Raw genomic sequence first — 20,942 nt, forward strand, 5'->3', positions numbered from 1 at the left:
GAAACAAGTTATCCCATATCACCTCGACAAGGACACCTACCTCCTTCAAACCAAGGATCACACTGGTTGTAGATGTTTTGGACCGCGTTGTTCTATTTTGCGTCGAGGTTTGCTGCAACCTATGTCCCATGCACGGAAGGCGTAAGACAAAAGGAGGAACTCACCCTTGATAAGATGGCATGGGGTAACTCCACTTCTTCACGTTGGACACCTACACAACATGAGAAACTGAGCTAGCAGTGATAAATCACTAAAAAATTAGTGGCAGGTGAGAAATTGAAAATGAAAAATTAAATTTATGGGGAGTCTTTTGTGTGGTTTGTGCGGTCTGTCAGAAGTTTTGATTTTTCCCACAAGTCGAGTCCTCAGTTTGCCACAGATAAATTAGCCCCGAGTTTTGGTTTCCGATTGAACATCAGACATTTCGATTTTTGTCTTGAACTCTCCGTTTCAAACAAAAACATATGACCTAGAAGGTCCAATCTAGTACTACCTCCGTCTCAAAATAAGCGCAGCCATGAGTTTCCGTGTCCAACTTCGACCGTTCGTCTTATTTGAAATTTTTTATGATTAGTATTTTTATTTTTATTAGATTATAAACATGAATAATACTTTATGCGAGACTTAAGTTTTTTCAAAGAAAATTCAAATAAGACGGACGATTAAAGTTGGACACGGAAACTCATGGCTGCGCTTATTTTGAGACGGAGGGAGTATTTTTAACACACGATGTTTCATTTCAAATGTCAGATGTTCCGATTGGTATGACCATGTTGCTCATAGTGTCAAATATTGCTGTAAAAATGTATATTTGCCAAGGTCTGAGTTTCCAGATTTTTTGGAGGAGTTTGAGGAGAGAAAAACAAAGGGGGTTCAGGTTTATTTTTTTCTAGCTGAATCATTTGAATTTGGGAAAATTCTGGAGGGGAAAGGGGAGTGAAATGAATTTAAATTTGAATTTTAAACTTTGTATCGGATGGAAAATATGTGGGAATTGTTTTGGGTAGGATTGGATGGAATGAATTGATATGTTTATGTTACAAACAAATGAACAACTCTTGAAAATAAAAAATTTCAAAAGTAGACAACCCCATAAGGTAAAACAAAATCCACTCTGGCAAATATTTTCAAACGACTTGAGAAATTAAACAATAAATTAATTAAGGTATTTCCCCACTTGTTTTCTTTGGATACAAATGTCATGAAAAATTATGCTGCTCTTTATCAAATTCCTTCTCCTGTTACGATAATTTTTTTTTGTAATTCTTTCGATAGAAATTTAAGTAATTAAGAATTACATTAACTATAAAATGATTTTCCTTTTTTGGATGGATAAAGCCTCATGACAGATAAACCTCTTTAACTACTTTGTTCTTTAGATATTAAATCTTTTAATATCAAATCTTTTCTTAGAAATCTGAGTAATTATGTAGTACGTTAGTTATATAATTGTTTTTAGCTGGCATGTTATCAATTCATTATATAAAATATTTCATAGAAATACGAGTAATTAGGAAGTAAATCAATTACATATTTTCTTCTTCTGTTTTGGCTGGATACAACCTTATGATAAATAAACAACATTAAGTACTTCCATCTTGGGACATGAATCACTTGGCCATCAGCAGGCATGTTATTAATTCATTCATATCTAATCTTTTTACATAAATCTGACCAATTAATAAGTACATTAATTCTAGATTTTCACTGCAATACTTGGATGCTACATAATTATGGTATCCTTTTCCGCATACGAACATATATATTCAACAACTTCTCTTGCTGAGGACTTTTTTTTGCTGGTCACATATTTTCCACCAAAGCTTGCAACCTTCAAGCTTGACGGAAGCTCTTCTGCTGCTCTGATTGAAAATCGCAAAAGGTTGCTCTAGATTAACCACATAAGGTACTACCAAAATCCCCTCTAGCATGAATCCACTGCCAGAATTGATCAAACTTTTGTTCTTATTTTTATGATATATGGACAAAAATGGATATAAGTGATGAACTAATCTTCACCACTACTTTTTCTTTTTGCTTCCAATGTTTGTTTTGCATTTCTTCTCGTAGTTGACAGACTCCATGAGTGAAAATAATTTAAATTTGAGTTTTAAAATTTGCAAGTAGACTATATGTGGGCAAATTTGTTTCGGGTAAGATCAGAGGGAATGAATTCATATATTACAAACAATTGGTCAACTATATAAATCAAAATGTTTGAAACTTGACAACCCCGTAAGGTATAAAACAAAATCTGCTGAGGCAAATATTTTCTTGTGACTTGGAGGAATTAAACAACAAATTTACAGTGATATTTGTCGCCTGTTTTCTTTGGACATGACTAATTTATTACTTTTCCAAATCTTTAGACAAATCATATAATTAAGTATTATAAGTAATTATACAGAGTCATTGTAGATAAAATTATTTAACCACTTCTTTCTTCAGATATGATTTAGTTAGCACGTAACAAGGCAAGCTATTATGTATTTTAAGAATCAAATCTTTTCATAGCAATCTGAAAATTTAAGCAGTACATTAGTAGTATATTTTTTCTTTAGATGGCATTTTATTAATTCATTTGTAACAAATATATTCATAGAAATCTAGGTAATTAAGCAGTACATTTATTATAGATTTATTTCCTCCTGTTTTGGCTGGATATAGCCTCACGATAAGTACTTCCTTCTTGAGATATGAATCAGATGGGCATTAGCTGGCAAGCTATTAATTCATTTATATCAAATATTTTTAGATAACTATGACCAATTAAGAAATACATTAATTCTAGATTTTCACTGCTATGTTTGCATGCTACATCGTAAATGGTATCCTTTTCCCCCGATATGAACATATATATTCAACAACTCCTCTTACTAAGGACTCATTTTTACTGACCGCGCATATTTTGCACCAAAGCTCAACCTTCAATCCTGATAGAAGCTTTTCTGGTGCCCTGATTGAAAATCGCAAAAGGTCGCTCAGATTAACCTCAGAAAGTACTACCAAATCCCCTCCGGCTTGAATCCATTGCCAGAATTCATCAAACTTTTGTTCTTATTTTTATGATATATGGACAAAAAAGGATGGAGGTGATGAACTAATATTCACTACTACTCTTTTTTGCTTCCAAAGTTTGTTTCGCATTTCTTCTGGCCGTTAACTGACTCCATGAGTGAAAAAAAAAATTAAATTTGAGTTTTAAAATTTGTAAGTTGACTATAATGGGGGGGGGGGAATTTGTTTTGGGTAGGATCAGATGGAATGAATTCATATATTTTTGTTACAAACAATTGGTCAACTATATAAATCAAAATGTTTGAAACTTTACAACCCCGTAAGGTATAAAAAAAATATATTGTGGCAAATATTTTCTTGTGACTTGGAGGAATCAAACAAATTACTGTGATATTTCCTACTTGTTTTGTTTGGATACAACATCATGAAAGATTGTACGCCTCTTTATCAAATTCCTTCTCCTGATATGACTAATTTATTATTTTTTCAAACCTTTAGATAAATCATATAACTAAGGATTATAAGTAATTATACAGAGTCATGATAGATAAACTTCTTTGATTACTTCTTTCTTCAGATATGATTTAGTTAGCATGTAACGAGGCAAGCTATTAAGTATTTTAAGTATCAAATCTTTTCATAGCAATCTAAGTATTTAAGCAGTACATTAGTTGTACGTTTGTCTTTAGATGGCATGTTACTAATTCATTTGTATCAAATATTTTTATAGAAATCTGGGTAATTAAACAATACATTTATTGTAGATTTATTTCCTCCTGTTTTGGCTGGATATAGCCTCACGATAAGTACTTCCTTCTTGAGATATGAATCACATGGGCATTAGCTGGCAAGCTATTAATTATTTATATCAAATCTTTTTAGATAACTATGACCAATTAAGAAGTACATTAATTTTAGATTTTCACTGCTATGTTTGCATGCTACACAGTAAATGGTATCCTTTTCCCCAATATGAACATATATATTCAACAACTTCTCTTATTAAGGACTCATTTTTACTGACCGCGCATATTTTCCAGCAAAGCTCAACCTTCAAGCCTGATAGAAGCTCTTTTGCTGCCCTGATTGAAAATCGCAAAAGGTTAATCCAGATTAACCATAGAAGGTACTACCAAAATCCCCACTGGCATGAATCCACTGCCAGAATTCTTCAAACTTTTTTCCTTATTTTTATGATATATGGACAAAAAAGGATATTGGTGATGAACTAATCTTCAGCACTACTTTATCTTTTTGCTTCCAATGTTTGTTTTGCATTTCTTGTCGTAGTTGAAAGACTCCATGAGTGAAAAGAATTTAAATTTGTTTTAAAATTTTTAAGTTGACTATATGTGGGGAAATTTGTTTTGGGTAGGATTAGAAGGAATGGATTCATATATTTTTGTTACGAACAATTGGTCAACTATATAATTCAAAAGAGTAAATTGTACGGGCGGTCCTTAAACTTGTAGGGGTATGTCATATAGGTCGCTAAACTCTCAAAATGCATATCCAAGTACCAGAACTTGTCATAGTGTGTAATATAGGTCACAAATCGCTACAACCCCTTCAGGATCCTACGCAGCGTTGACGTGGCATGCCACATGTACATGACATGGCATTATTTTGACTGACAAATGGGACCCATTTAAAATTTTCCCTTTTTCTTTTTTTCTTCTCTTTTCCCCTTTCTTCTCCTTCATCTATCATCCGTGCAGAAAAAAGGAAAAAACAGAAGAATGAGAAGAAAACAAAAAAGAAAAAGAAAAGAAAAAAAAGAAAAGGATACGTCACGTCCATGTGGCATTGCCACATCAGCGTCACGTAGTATCCTAGAGGGGATGTGTCAATTTGGGACCTAGATAATAAACTTTGACAAGTTCTGGGACCTGGATATGCATTTCGAGAGTTTAGGGGCCTATATGATATAACCCTACATGTTTAAGGACTGCTAATGCATTTTACTCTAAATCAAAATGTTTGAAACTTAACAACCCCGTAAGGTATAAAACAAAATATACTGAGGCAAATATTATCTTGTGACTTGGAGGAATTAAACAATAAATTTACTGTGATATTTCCCACTTGTTTTGTTTGGATACAACGTCATGAAAGATTGTACGCCTCTTTATCAAATTCCTTCTCCTGACATGACTAATTTATTATTTTTTCAAACCTTTAGATAAATCATATTATTAAGGATTATATGTAATTATACAGAGTCATGATAGATAAACTTCTTTGACTACTTCCTTCTTCAGATATGATTTAGTTAGGAAGTAATGAGGCAAGCTATTAAGTATTTTAAGTATCAAATCTTTTCATAGAAATCTGAGTATTTAAGCAGTACATTAGTTGTACATTTGTCTTTAGCTTACATGTTATTAATTTATTTGTATCAAATATTTTCATAGAAATCTGGGTAATTAAGCAGTACATTTATGATTGATTTATTTCCTCCTGTTTTGGCTGGATATAGCCTAACGATAAGTACTTCCTTCTTGAGATATGAATCTCATGGGCATTAGCTGGCAAGCTATTAATTCATTTATATCAAATCTTTTTAGATAACAATGACCAATTAAGAAGTACATTAGATCTTGATTTTCACTGCTATGTTTGCATGCTACATGGTAAATAGTATCCTTTTCCCCAATATGAACATATATATTCAACAACTTCTCTTTCTGAGGACTTTTTTTTGCTGGTCACATATTTTCCACCAAAGCTTGCAACCTTCAAGCTTGACGGAAGCTCTTCTGCTGCTCTGATTGAAAATCGCAAAAGGTTGCTCCAAATTAACCACACAAGGTACTACCAAAATCCCCTCTGGCATGAATCCACTGTTAGAATTCATCAAACTTTTTTTCTTATTTTTATGATATATGGACAAAAATGGATATAGGTGATGAACTAATCTTCACCACTACTTTTTCTTTTTGCTTCCAATGTTTGTTTTGCATCTCTTCTCGTAGTTGAAAGACTCCATGAGTGAAAAGAATTTAAATTTGAGTTTTAAAATTTGTAACTTGACTATATGTGGGGAAATTTGTTTTGGGTAGGATTAGAGGGAATGGATTCATATATTTTTGTTACAAACAATTGGTCAACTATATAAATCAAAATGTTTGAAACTTTACAACGCTGTAAGGTATAAAGCAAAATATACCGAGGCAAATATTATCTTGTGACTTGGAGGAATTAAACTATAAATTTAATGTGATATTTCCACTTGTTTTGTTTGGATACAATGTCATGAAAGATTGTACGCCTCTTTATCAAATTCCTTCTCATGACATGACTAATTTATTATTTTTTCAAACCTTTAGATAAATCATATAATTAAGGGTTATAAGTAATTATACAGAGTCATGATAGATAAACTTCTTTGACAACTTCTTTCTTCAGATATGATTTAGTTAGGAAGTAACAAGGCAAGCTATTAAGTATTTTATGTATCAAATCTTTTCATTGCAATCTAAGTATTTAAGCAGTACATTAGTTGTACATTTGTCTTTAGCTGGCATGTTATTAATTCATTTGTATCAAATATTTTCATAGAAATCTGGGTAATTAAGCAGTAAATTTTTATAGATTTATTTCCTCCTGTTTTGGCTAGATATAGCCTCACGATAAGTACTTCCTTCTTGAGATATGAATCACATGGACATTAGCTGGAAAGCTATTAATTATTTATCTCAAATCTTTTTAGATAACTATGACCAATTATGAAGTACATTAATTCTAGATTTTCACTGCTATGTTTGCATGCTGCACAGTAAATGGTATCCTTTCCCCCAATATGAACATATATATTCAACAACTTCTCTTATTAAGGACTCATTTTTATTGGCCGCGCATATTTTCCACTAAAGCTCAACCTGCAAGCCTGATAGAAGCTCTTCTGCTGCTCTGATTGAAAATCGCAAAAGGTTGCTCCAGACTAACCACAGAAGGTACTACCAAATTCCCTCTCGCATATCCACTGCCAAAATTCATCAAACTTTTTCTCTAATATAGCTTTTGTTCTTCGTTACTTTTTTTTTTGAAAGTTTATTTTGCTTTTCTTACTGGTGGTAACCGGAAGCCACGGAGCGAGAGGAATTTAAATTCGAATTTTAAACTTTGTAATTTGTGTATATGTGGAGTAACTAGTTTTAGTTTTGGGTACGATCAGTTGGAATGAATTGGTATATTCTTGTCACAAAAAAGGTCAACTCTATAAAATCAAAGTTTTTGAAACTAGACAACCCGGTAAAACAGAATCAAATCTTTTCATAGGACTTCAAGAAATTAAGAAATAAATTAATTGTGGTATTTGCTTCATGTTTTGTTTGGATACATCATAAAAAAAATATTTCTCTTTATCAAATTTCTTCTCCTGATATGAATATTTTATTATTTTTCAAATCCTTTGTTAGAAATCTTAGTAATTAAGGATCACATTAATTATAAGTAATTACATAGCCTCGTGATAGTATTGATAGCTAAATGTCTTTAGCTTGTTCCTTCTTGATATATGAATACACTAGCAATTAGCACGAATTCTGTTAAGTCTTCTAATATCAAATCTTTTCATAAAAGGCTGAGTAATTGGGATATAATATTATTAATTCGTTTATATCAAATCTTTTCATAGAAACCTGGGCAATTAAGCAGTACATTTATTACAGATTTGTTTCCTTCTGTTTTGGTTGGATACAACCTCATAATAAATAAACCGCTTTAAGTACTTCCTTCTTGAGATATGTATGAATCACTTAGCAGCTATCAATTCATTTATATCAAATATTTTTACTCAAATCTGACCAATTAAGAAGTACATTAATTCTAGATTTTTGCACTATTTTTTGGATGCTAGTACATAATTAATGGTATCCTCCCCCCATAAGAATATATATTTTCAACTTCTCTTAATGATGACTTTTGTTTTACTGACCACAAATTTTCTTCCAAAGCTCAGAACCATCAAGCCTGATGCAAGCTCTCGTGTTGCTCTGATCGAAAAACTGCAAAGATCGCTCGAGATTAACCACAAAAGGTACAACCAAATCCCCTCTGACATGAATCCCAGCGAAAATTCATCAAACTTTTGCAATCCTTTTTATGATATGTGGGCAAAAGGAGCATGTAAGTGATGAACTAACCTTCATTACTTAATTTTTTTCCTTCAAAAGTTTGTTTTGCTTTTATTACTAGTAGTAGCCCAGAAGTCAGGGAGTGAAAGTAATTTAAATTTGAGTTTTTCAACCTTTTAATTGGCTATACGTGAGGAAATTTGTTTTGGGTAAGATGAGGTGGAATAAATTGATATATTTTTGTTTGAGACAAATGGTCAACTCTATATAATCAACATTTTCGAAACTAGACAACCCCATCGGGTAAAATGAAATTCACTCTGGCAAATCTTTTCATAGGACTTGGAGAAGTTAAACAATTAATTAGTTAATTGTGGTATTTGCCGCCAGTTTTCATTTGATAAAACATCATGAAAAATTATACCTCTTTATCATATTCCTTCTCCTTGTATGATTAATTTTTTATTTTTCAAATCTTTCGATAGAAATCTAAGTAATTAAGGATTACATTAATTATAAGTACCAATAAAGCCTCATGATAGATAAACATTTTTTAACTAATTCCTTCTTCATATATGAATTAATTGGCAAGTACCATGCATGCTATTAAGTCTTTTAATATCAAATCTTTCGTAGAAATCTGGGTAATGAAGCAGTACATTTATTATAGATTTGTTTTCTCCTGTTTTGGCTAGATGCAACATCATGATAAATAAATAAATTTAATAAGTGCTTCCTTCTTGAGATGTGAAGCAGTTGGCCATTAGCATGCATGCTATTAATTCATTTATACCAAATCTTTTTACCTAAATCTGACCATTTAATAAGTACATTAACTCTAGATTTTCACTGCTATGTTTGGATGCTTACATAACTAATGGTATCATTTTCCCCTATATTACTGATCACACATGTTTTCCTCCAAAGCTTAGAACCTTCAAGCCTGACAGAAACTCTGATCGGAAAACCGCAAAGTCGCACCAGATTAACCACAGAGGGTACAACCAAACCCTCTCTGCCATGAATCCATAGGCCACAGCCAGAATTCATCAAACTTTCGCTCGCATTTTTATGATATATGGACAATAGAAAACGCATGTAAATGATGATCACTAATCTTCGTTACTTTCTTTTTTGTTGCTTCCAAAGTTTGTTTCGCTTTTTGTTACTGGAAGCAGTCAGAAGCCATGGACGCGTCCAAGAAATCCGTCATGACGAAGGAGGAGCAACAACTGTCGCCAGCAGCAAGCCCAGCGGCAGCAGTCATGACAGCCGAGGCTGATGCCATCAACGAGGAACAAGACAAGGCTGCTGCTGCTACAACCGCAGATCACACTGCTCCTCCTCCTCCTCCTCCTGCTGCTGCTGCTGTTGCAGATCACGCTGGGGAGATGGACATGGCTAGTGGCAGCGGCGTTGCTCACCTGGCACCACCGGCGGTGGCGCCGGCGCCGCGGTCTTCTCTCGCTATGGCGGTCTCGGGGCTGGCGGACCATGTCCTGGAGCGCATGGTGAAGGTGCTGATGAGGAAGTGCCACCCGCCGCAGGCGTTGTACCCGCTGATTGGCAAGTCGCCACTGCGGCCGCCATGGTGGCCGACGGGGCGCGAGCAGTGGTGGCCGGAGCTCGGCGCCGGCGCCGTCGTCCCGCCGTACAGGCCTGCGCCGCTGCTGTCCAAGGCGGAGAAGGAGGTGGCCGTGGTCGCCATGGTGAAGAACCTCGTGCCGGACTTCGAGCGCCTCTTCATGGCCGTGCGAATGGCGCCCAGCGTCACCAGCAGGATCACCGACGCCGAGGCGAGGGCGTGGGACGACGGCGTCGCCGGGGAGCGCGAGACGTACATGGCGCGGCACCCGCACCGCACGACGCCGACCAGGGCGTGGAAGCTCATGGATTCCCTCAAGCCGGAGGCGGTGAGGATGAAGCTCAAGGCGCCCAAGCCGAAGCCGCAGGTCACCATCAAAGTCGAGGACGCCGCGCCTTTCCTCACTGTCTCCGCTGCCGCTGACCCCGCCGCCGTCGAGGCCGCCATGGGGGCCATCGAAGCCATGAGAAACAGCAGCAAGGATCCAGATGCTCCGTACTATCCCATGCCATCTCCACTTCATGGGCATAATGAAGTTGGTCCAAATGATTACCCAGGTATGAATATGATACGAAATTATTTGATATTTCACCAATATGTTTTGTTCCATATATGTGCTGCTGAATTCTGAATCACTTTTGATAGTTCTAATAATCCTCTTTTGCACCAGAAAACCCAGCAATCTGGAAGGAGTTCAACAGGAAAGAAGGTATGTGTAATTATAAAAGAAAATAAAGATAAAATTCATGGAAATTCGGTTTAAAAAATTCTTTACTTTCAATTTTAAGTTACACATTAGTCATCACGGATTCTGCACCTAGTTATTAACATGCATGCATGGTGGTACATGTATGATGCGATATATTGTAGGTCAGCTTGACTTGTTGCGAGTTGGCAAAAAGAATGACCGGATGGCGATATCCGATAGGGTGGATGGAGGAGCCAGTGGTAGCGGCCCCAGGAAGGGCTATCTTGTGATGAAAACGTACAAAAAGGCTCAAGAATATTATCGCGAACTACGGAACAAAGGCGCCATGGCTAGTGGTGCAGGTAGTATGATGAGTTTTCGATAATTTTTTCTCTTGTCTAAAATACAATAGAACATATAGAAAATAGTATGGTTGGCTACCGAGAGGAGTGAACCGCCTAGGCAGATAAGGGTCAGGGTTGTTAGCTGGCTTAACCAGCTGAGTGCACATAGGCCAACGATTGATCACCCTCAATTATTTCAAACAAAAACCACACGTTGAAAGAGTTTTTTTATTGATTGATGATCGTAGATCTTTGCGTATGTCGACACCACTTCCTACGCCTTGCTAGATATATAGTACCGTATTGTTGGCTTTTAGCTGTATTATTTTTTTTGTCGGTCACTCCTTGCATGTCGTGTGCATCCTTAGATGATGTTAGCTGGTAGGTTGGAAATAACATTTTGTAATGCTCACATAATTTTGTTTAATTTGTCAAATAATGCAACTGTATCTATTTTTTTCATTCAAAACTACAACTAACTAACATTTTATGAGGCTCACAATTAAACTTTTGCTTATTTTTTGAAATAATGCAAATGATTTGATTTTTTTTATCCAAAAATATAACTAACTAACAGTTTATAGTGCTCACACTATTCAATGTTTAGGTGTTAAAATTGAAGATGACAGTGAAACCGAGAGTGACAATGAAGATGAGAAGGCAAATGAGAAGGCTAAGGCTAAGGCCAAGGCTAGAGCTGTGTATCAACAAAATAAAGGTATCCAAGAAAATTATTGGTGATGCTAGCTGGCAAATGTCATGGTACCTTTTTATTTTTATTTTAAACATGTTTCTTGTGATTGCATTCCTATGGTCAATAATTGTGGCGGATGATCAATATCGGAACCATTTGAACCGTGATGGTTCCAATCTAATTCAGGTTCATTTTTTTTAATAAATGATTTAATAGTGCTTATATATTTTTGTTGTTATCCTTTAAACTTTGTGAACAGTCCTTAGATGTTTTGTCTATCCTTAGACATTAGCTAGTAGGTAGGAAGTAACATTTTGGAATGCTCACAATTTTTCAAATTTGAGAAATAATGCAACTGTATTTGATTTTTTTTTACCCAAAACTACATCTAACTAACATTTTGTACTGCTCGCAGTTAAAGTTTTGTTTAATTTTTGAAATATTGCAATTGTATTTGATTTTTTCATCCAAAACTACAGCTAACTAACATTGTTTAATGCTCACATTATTCAATGTTTAGGTGTTAAAACTGAAGATCAGAGTGAAACAGAAAGTGATAATGAAGATGAACAGGCAAAGGTTATGGCAAAAGCTAAGGCTAGAGTTATACCTCGACCAAACAAAGGTATCTAAGAAAATTATCGGTGATGCTAGCCGGAAAATGTTATGATATTCTTTTTTTTATATTAAACATGCCTCTTAGTTGCGACTGCAAATCTTTAGTACTTCAGTATTTTCATATGGTCAATAATTGTGCCCAATGATCGAAATCAGAACCATTTGAAATTGATGATGCCATGCTAATTCAGGTTCAAAACTTTTTTGACGAAATGATTTAGTCATGCTTAAATATTTTTGTTGTTATCCTTTTTAAACTTTGTGCACACTTCAAAACTCCATTAGTAGGTTATTTTGCCATGCATACATGGAAATGGTACTGAGTTGATCCGTTGTATTGCACACGGGAATTTATCCCATTTCTAGCATGAATGGAATTATTTGTTGTTAAACTACTGCATTCAGTTTAGGGCATTTTTAGTGTATGCACATTAATGATAAACTAAATGAAATTGCGGATCCTTGAACTCCAAGGGAGTTATCTAGGTTTGGAGACTCAATAATTTTGGGTTGTACCCACGAAGTTCTCTTGTGCGCTTGTTGTAGATTCAAACTAGGGATGGTTATATATTTGATGGAGGTGGTATCTACACCATTCTTTCCAGCCAACTCATGACTATAATTTGTTTTCCATTAACCCAGTTTGTCCGCGCACCTCACATACCCTCCCCCCCCCAATAGGTGTTCTTAGGACAATTATAATTTACTAAGTTGAATAAGGCTTCCATGTTCTAAAAATATATATCAGCCCCCTTGCAATCCCTGGCCTATCCAGCAGTATGGTTTGCAAGATCACGTTGGTGACAACACATGGTCGGGCACAACTTTCAGAAGACATGCCTATAGTTAAAAATATAGTGTTCACTTATAAGTGTCATTTTAGCATGGTGTTTTGTTATCCCCTCATATCTGGGCACGGATGAGGGAAGAAAATGCATTTCTAAATGTCAAGTATGTTGACTAGGTGCTTCGTCCACTATAGGGATGGCAAGGGCTAGGTCAAGCTTAGGCAGAGCAAGAGCATAGGTCCGACCCTAGACCTGGCCCGATACCGTCTTGCCTGAGCTATGCCTGATAGCCTCAGCGGGCATGAAAGACACGCCAATGCTGAGTGGGCACCTGAAACTCAATGAGTCACAATCGGGCATCTGCTCCTTCACCGCCACTAGGGTGGGGCTAGCATCCCCCATGGAGTAAGGAAACACAACACCACAACCAATGGTAAACAAGGACTGGAAATTTTCCCTCAATTAAACTATTCATTGTCACCCACGTGACCGGGCCAAGATGCCAAGTAGAAAATAGAGGTGTATTGCGATATGTGGGTTCTCATCTTTTGTCCATGCATCTAATTGCCACGGCACGATGCTGATCCGCGCCTACGTTGCCGTCTGCTGAGCTACTAGTGAGTTCTCATTAGGACATTGTCCTCCTAAGCCATGCCTCCACACCACACCTCCCCCCTTCTCCCGGCGTGCAGAGTTATTAAGTACGACACTTTTTTGGTATGTTCATTGCACATTACCGTATTCGATCCAATGTTGCATCCAGCAAACACACATGTACAACATTACACAGTTTCCATGGTAAATCGTATTTGCACGTAAAGAACCAGCAGTGAAGCTAGCTCCTGGGCTGGTCGGGCGACCACCGGCTCCATCGCCGACTTTTGCACTATTTTTCCATTAGAAACACATGTAAATATTTATCGATCAATAGGAAACACTCTTCATCACCTGAGCTTGATGACGTCATTGGCTCCTCCACTGCAAAGAACATACTTGGCTAGATGAAGATAAAAGCAAATAGCTGCACTCCAGAAAAACATATTTGATCCTTTCCTTTTGTACAAACAGAGGACTCAGGAACATATGGCAACTTGGTATATATAGCGGGTATGGTCGATGATGGAATCATCCTTTTTTTTAAGTCAAAGAAAGACTTTCCATTGTCAAATTGGAGACATCTAGCAATTCTACACTCCAAAAAGTCCAGAGGTTTCCCAAAGGACGGTAAGATGGGCCCTTCCTTCCCCGAGTGAACAACTCAAACTTCCCTCTCCCCTAAGTGATAGCAGTGCTAGTTTGATAACAGATCTTGTCTATTAGCCTGAGGAGGGAGTCTTATGAGTGAAGCATGAAACAATATGGTAAGGTTGAGTGGACCGACCGAGATCTAAAATACTATGGTTAGGAACAACTTGACTTATCTCAACAAGTGGTTTAATTAGCTCTTCTTTCACAAAACACAAATCCTTTTGGTATGAGGCTCTATGAGCTTATCATTTGTACTCTTATCCATCCATTTTAACTCCTTTTATCGACTGGAGAAGCATAGCTTCCTTACACGCGCATGACATAGGATACGTGAAAACAGATATTTGTACTAGCGATCAGCCGATCATCAGGAGAGGAACCTCTACATCCCACGTTTCTTCAAATGCATTCTACAGTATATTTAGGGAAACTATTGGTCATTGAGAGAGACCACATTTGTACCAATCAAATGCACTTGTGGTGCACTAACATTCCGTTTTGGTCTCGTACACTCCTTATGTTAAAATGTCACCTAGACCTCCTTTGGCCGCATCATTCCTCTCAACCAAAACTGTAAATCAAGCCCACTAACCCCCGTACCATATAAAAGCTATGATTTTAACCATGAAAAATTGATAGATCCAATAGCGTTGGAGGTAGTTTGATTTGATGGAGTGATGACTTATGCAGCAAGCATTGTCGACTAGGCGAATTGTGGACGCACCTACAGAGTAGGTGGCTGGGCGCTGACAGAGCAGATGCCCTATTGGCACTCATTGGGTTTCAGGTGCCCACTAAGCATGGGCGTGTGCACTGATTCATGCTCGCTGAGGCTATTAGGCATAGCTCGAGCAAGAAAGTATCAGGTTGTGTCTAGGGTCAGACTTGTGCTCTTGCTCTGCTTAAGCTTGACATGGGCTTTGCCATCCCTATAGTGGACGAAGCACCTAGTCATGAATCAAAAATGTAAACCAAAACTGTAAATCAAGCCCACTGACCCCCGAACCATGTAAAAGCTATGATTTTAACCATAAAAAATTGATAGATCCAATAGCGTTGGTGGTAGCTTGATTTGATGGAGTGCTGACTTATGCAGCAAGCATTGTCGACTAGGCGAATTGTGGACGCACCTACGGAGTAAGTGGGTGGGTGCTGACGTAGCAGATGCCCGATTGGCACTCATTGAGTTTCAGGTGCCCACTAAGCATGGGTGTGTGCACTGATTCCTGCCCGCTTAGGCTATCAGGCATAGCTCGGGCAAGACAGTATCGGGTCGTGTCTAGGGTCCGACTTGTGCTCTTGCTTTGCTTAAGTTTGATGCGGCCTTTGCCATCCCTCTAGTGGACAAAGCACCTAGTCAGCATACTTCTTGACATTAAGAAATGCATTTTATTCCCTCATCCGAGCCTAGATATGAGGGGATAATAAACCACCATCCTAAAATGACACTTAATTATAAGTGAACCCTATATATTTTAAACTATATGGCATATTTTTTGAAAGCTAGGCCCGACCGTGTGTTGTCACCAATGTGACCATGCAAACCACAGTGCTGGATAGGCCAAGGGCTGCAAGGGAGCTGATATATATTTTTAGAACATGAAAGCTTTATTGAACTCTGTAAATTACATCAAGGTGGTGCAATTGTCCTAAGAACACCTGTTGGGGGGGGGCGTATGTGTGGTGACGTGGACAAACTAGGTCAACGATAAGCAAATATTGGTCATGAGTTGGATAGAAAGAATTGCGTAGATACCACCTCCATCAAAGATATAACCATGCCTAGTTTGAACCTACAATAAGCACACATGGCAACTTCGTGGGTACAACCCGAAATTATCGAGTCTCCAAACCTAGATAACTCCCTTGGAGTTCAACGATCCGCAATTTCATTATGTCTATCATTAATATGCATACACTAAAAATGCCCTAAACTAAAAGCAGCAGTTTAACAACAAATAATTCCATTCCAACTGGAAATGGGATAAATTCCCGTGTGCAACACCACGGATCAACTTAGTACCATTTCCATGTATGCATAGCAAAATAACCTACTAATGGAGTTTTGAAGTGTGCTCAACGTTTTAAAAAGATAACGACAAAAATAATTAATCATTACTAAATCATTTCTTCAAAAAAATTTGAACCTGAATTAGCATGGCATCATCACTATTCAAATGGTTTCAATATTGATCATTGGCCACAATTATTGACCATAGGAAAATACTGAAGAACTATAGATTTGCAGTCGCAACTAAGAAACATGTTTAATATAAATAAATAAATAAAGAGTATCAAAACATTTGCCAGCTAGCATCACCAATAATTTGTTTAGATACCTATGTTTGGTCGAAGTATAACTATAGCCTTAGCCATAGCCATAGCCTTAGGCTTTTCATCATCATTGTCACTTTCAGTTTCACTGTCATCTTCAGTTTTGACACCTAAACATTGAATAGAATAGTGTGAGCATTACAAAATGTTAGTTAGCTGTAGTTTTGGAAGAAAAAAATCAAATACATTTGCAATATTTCAAAAATGAAACAGAACTTTAATTGTGAGCGTTACAAAATGTTAGTTCAATGTAGTTTTGCATGAAAAGAATCAAATACAGTTGCATTATTTCAGAAATTAAACAAAACTTTGTGAGCATTACAAAATGTTACTTACAATCTACTAGCTAAAGTCTAAGGATGCACACAGCATGAAAGGAGTGCGCATAAAGTTTAAAAAGGATAACAACAAAAATATTTAAGCTCGACTAAATCATTTCTTCGAAAAATTCTGAACTTGCATTAGCATGGCATCATCACTGTTCAAATGGTTCCGATATTGATAGTCGGCCACAATTATTGACCATAGGAAAATACTGAAGTGCTGAAGATTTGCAGTCACAACAAAAAACATGATTAAGATAAAAAATAAAGGTTACCATAAAATTTTCTAGCTAGCATCACCAACAATTTTCATAGATACCTTTGTTTGTTCGAAGCATAGCTCTAACCATAGCCTTAGCCTTTTCATCTTCATTATCACTTTCAGCTTCACTCTCACATTCAGTTTTAACACCTAAACATTGAATAGTGTGAGCATTTATTGGAAAATACGAGAAAAAAATTATCGGAAACTCATCATATTACCTGCACCACTAGCTATGGCGCCTTTGTTCCATAGTTCACGATAATATTCTTAAGCCTTGTCATACGTTTTCATCACAAGATGGCCCTGCCTGGGGCTGCTACCACTGGCTCCTCCCTGCCTGGGGCTGCTACCACTGGCTCCTCCATCCACCCTATCGGATATCACCATCCCACCATTCTTTATGCCAACTCGCAGCAACTCAAGCTGACCTGCAATATATCGCATCATATATATTCCATCATGCATGTATGTTAATAACTAGGTGAAGAATCCATGTTGAACAATATTGCATTACTTCCTCATAGGCTACATGAATTTGATATTCACTTCCTATATATAACCTAAAATTCAAAGAAAAGATTTTCTAAAACCGAATTTCCATAAATTTTGTCTGTATTTTCTTTTATAATTACGTGTACTTTCTTTCCTGTTGAACTCCTTCCAGATTGTTGGGTTTTCTGGTGCAAAGAGGATTATTAGAACGATCAAAAGTGATACAGAATTAGGAGCTTCAACTTGTTACATTACATGATATTTTAGCACATACAAGAATATTGAACTAGCAAAATATCTCGTTGTTTCTTTTTTTTTCATGGTAACACATTTGACTAGAGTTTGTTCTCATCAACACATTGTGGTTTAGTCTAAAAGGAAAGGAGTTGCTTGCAATTATTTGTTTGTGTGTACTGATATGTGTTGGAACATAAAGTGAATTAACCATCTTTCCCCCATCAGCTTTAAGCTTTTGGATTGAACTGATTAGTGCATCAATGCTAGATACTTAAGGGGCCTCGCGTGAGGAAGAATGTTAGAATATAAAGTGAATTGCCTATCTTTCCCCATCAGCTTAAGCTTTTGGGGTTGAACTGGTCGATGCATATAACTCAAAGTGTGCATACGCATACATGCATAAATCCACTTCTATGATTCTATATTTGTAAAACAAAATAAAGTAAAAAATTCTGCGTAACAGCCTCTCCTGGGCACTTCTGAAGAGCAACTTGAAGCTTTAAGCTTCATTTTTCATGAAAGGTCCAGCCTTTGAAAATTTTAATTCAATTATTGAAAGGCTGCTGAGCTGACATGGTTTTACTGATGGACACCATGCACGAGAGAGAGATGGGAGGCCGGAGGGGAGTTGGCAGCGGCTGCTAGCGCTGTAGAAAATGGTAGAGCAGAGCAGCGGCACAATTAAAAAGCAACCAATGATATACGGAGCTTGGGAATACCTAAGCTGAAGCCTAGAGGCGGCTGAGCAAGTGATCGGTGAGAAACTCTGTAGTAGTACTTAAAGACTCCCGTATGTACTTCAGCAGACCAGCATGGAAGCTTGACAAATACCGCCTGTTTCATATTTCTTGACCTTTTTTATAGCTAACATGGTCTCTAAAAATATATCTTTTATTTTAACACATAAAAGACAAGTAAATATTTAATTTTATTGAGACAGTGTTTTCAAACTAGAGTTATTAGTTATTGATAGTCAAAGTTTAATTGTTCGATCTCAACCTTATTTCAAAGGTTAAGAATTATGAAATCGAAGGAAATACTTTGATCCCAATCCGTCCCATGATATAAGGTGTTTGAAGTTCCACAATATAAGACATGATCAAACTTGGCATATTCTACAAAACTAATCTTTGACTTTTAGATTCTGATTATACGATAATGTTTTAGCAACTAAGTTCACATGAAAGTAAATTCAAATGCTAATTTAATTATATGAGTAAAGTGCATATAGGGAGTAGATAATTTGGCTATTTCTAGCTAACTTTGAAATAAAAATGTTTGTACCAACAATAGCATATGGTTCCTATATATGACTACCTCTACACACATGGCATGCAAGATCTGTAAGGTCAAAATGATATGGAAAAATTTGCGAAAGGGGACATCCTGGTTTGACAGTTTTAGCTGCGTCGTAGAAGCAAAACTTTGGGAAAACATATTCTCAAAGTATGGCTCTTAACTGATGGACACTGTGCCTATTTTTTATTATATTTCTTTTATTGAGAAGAGAAAGGAGGCCAGAAAGGAGTAGCTAAAACATGCATGGAAACTCAGGAGTTCTCTTGCGATCAGAATTGCTTCACCGAGGCACATGATACATGTGACCTGTGACCATCATACTATTAGAGGTCATATGCTTTTGATTTTATATTGAATTACAAAATTACCATAACTATCTCCTCAAAATTACATAGATTTAATGGGATTTAAGCTATGTGAACAGAAATATCACTTGCGCAAAACATGTGGCTAAGCTGGTATAAACATCAACAATTGATTGGAGTTAATTAATCTCGTTTATTTTGCATTTTAGATCTTTTGTTTGAAACAAATTCAACTTAAAATAAGACTGAACGCAACTATATAAATATTAATATGTTATACTAAATATATTTTCAGGGTATATGTAACATGGACACGTGGTCTCCATGTGTTCAAACATGTGCTAACTGCTAATCACTTTTTCAGTAGCGCACATTCAGCTAAGTGTTAACTCATTTTGAGTGAAAAATAATCACAAATATCTGAAATTTCGATAGACACTAGTTAAGCATAACAGAACTATTATCGGTACTGAAATTTTGTATGTTTTTTTTCGTTTCTATTTGATTGTCTTCTGAAGTAAAGAACCAACCAATTCAGTGTCCTGGTAGCACAATGTCAAGAATCAACTCATGCTTAATCACCAGCGTTTATATAGACCAGATCTCCTGTTTTCATGCGTGAAACTTCACTGTATAATGTGGTAACACTGCTACAGAACCCTTATGGGTACCGGTTGGGAATCTGGTTTCCAGTCGGTACCAATTTGGCGGCACCAATACCGAACCGCATGGGATACTCCTATCGTCCAACAAGATTATTTAGATTTCCACTATTATTTTACTATAAAATTAATTAATAATGCACTTGCAAGAATTTCTACCAAAGTGCTAAAATCTACATCCAAAATGCTAAAATCTAGCAACTAGTGAAAACACATGCATCAATAAAAGAAACGGAGATAGAATATAGAGAAATTAACCTTAAATAAAAAATTTAAGGCAAAACCTCCCCTCCTCTAGCTAGACGAGTAGAATAGAGGCGCCACTAGCTCTGTCTACTCCTGGCCAGCTTGAGGTAAGTAGGAGGTATTTATACTGCACACAATAGGTGCTGGTTCTTAGGACAAAACCGGTACCTATTTTCTATTATAGGTACTGGTTCTATGTTAAAAACAGACCCAATACCCCCAAGCAAAAATCAGCACCTATAAGTGGGCCCACCTTCCGAAAGTATTGGTGGACCGTTAGTGGGGCCCACTTATAAATGATGGTTCTGTCATAAGAACCGGTGCCTACACCTCCCTGCATATAGGTGCTGATTTTTCTAAATGAACCGTTACCTATAGGTGGGCCCACAAGTGCCAATGTGCCGGCCGGACCAACTATAGGTGTCGGTTTTTGGTTAATAATCGACACATATGCTTGTTGGCGAAAAATCCGTGTTCAGCCGATGGTGCCAAAACTGTGTTAACACGGACTAAGTCGATGAACACAATAGCCTGGGAGATATGCTTAGCTCCAGTGCAAGTCCAAAATATTGATGAGATGCGGGCGTGCCAGTCAGTTTGATCCTGTAGCTGATAAGATATGCAAATAACAGATCAAATAGCCGATCGGCTGACAAGCCGATGGAGTAATTCCAGCCGATGCCGATACCAGCCGATGCCGATACCAGCCGATGTCGAT

At 36.9% G+C, this 20,942-nt stretch overlaps 1 protein-coding gene across 3 annotated transcripts; it reads left to right on the forward strand.

Annotated features, from left to right (window-relative positions):
• The first annotated feature begins 7,981 nt into the window (after positions 1–7,981).
• Positions 7,982–17,888, forward strand: LOC107276281 (uncharacterized). Of its 3 annotated transcripts, XM_066312091.1 has the most exons (6): positions 7,982–10,238; positions 10,352–10,390; positions 10,552–10,731; positions 11,321–11,431; positions 11,928–12,032; positions 13,882–16,539. In XM_066312091.1, exons 1-6 carry the CDS (start codon positions 9,284–9,286, stop codon positions 14,064–14,066), a joined length of 1,575 nt encoding a protein of 524 aa, XP_066168188.1. In that variant the 5' UTR covers positions 7,982–9,283; the 3' UTR covers positions 14,067–16,539. The 3 variants fall into 3 exon arrangements, with proteins under 3 accessions (XP_066168188.1, XP_066168189.1, XP_015646400.2); XM_066312092.1 differs by lacking the exons at positions 11,928–12,032; positions 13,882–16,539 and adding an exon at positions 16,548–17,888; XM_015790914.3 differs by lacking the exon at positions 13,882–16,539 and having other exon boundaries at positions 11,928–12,417.
• Positions 17,889–20,942: the final 3,054 nt, after the last annotated feature.

Source organism: Oryza sativa, chromosome 7 (genome assembly GCF_034140825.1).
Source record: "Oryza sativa Japonica Group chromosome 7, ASM3414082v1".
NCBI lineage: Eukaryota > Viridiplantae > Streptophyta > Magnoliopsida > Poales > Poaceae > Oryza > Oryza sativa.

Excerpts from the sequence above, each read along its gene's own strand:
- LOC107276281 (XM_066312091.1), top strand. The coding sequence starts at position 9,284 with ATGGACGCGTCCAAGAAATCCGTCATGACGAAGGAGGAGCAACAACTG. Across the intron at positions 11,432-11,927 it reads TGTGTATCAACAAAATAAAG|GTGTTAAAACTGAAGATCAG; the intron begins GTATCCAAGAAA and ends TTCAATGTTTAG. Across the intron at positions 12,033-13,881 it reads TATACCTCGACCAAACAAAG|AGGACTCAGGAACATATGGC; the intron begins GTATCTAAGAAA and ends TTGTACAAACAG.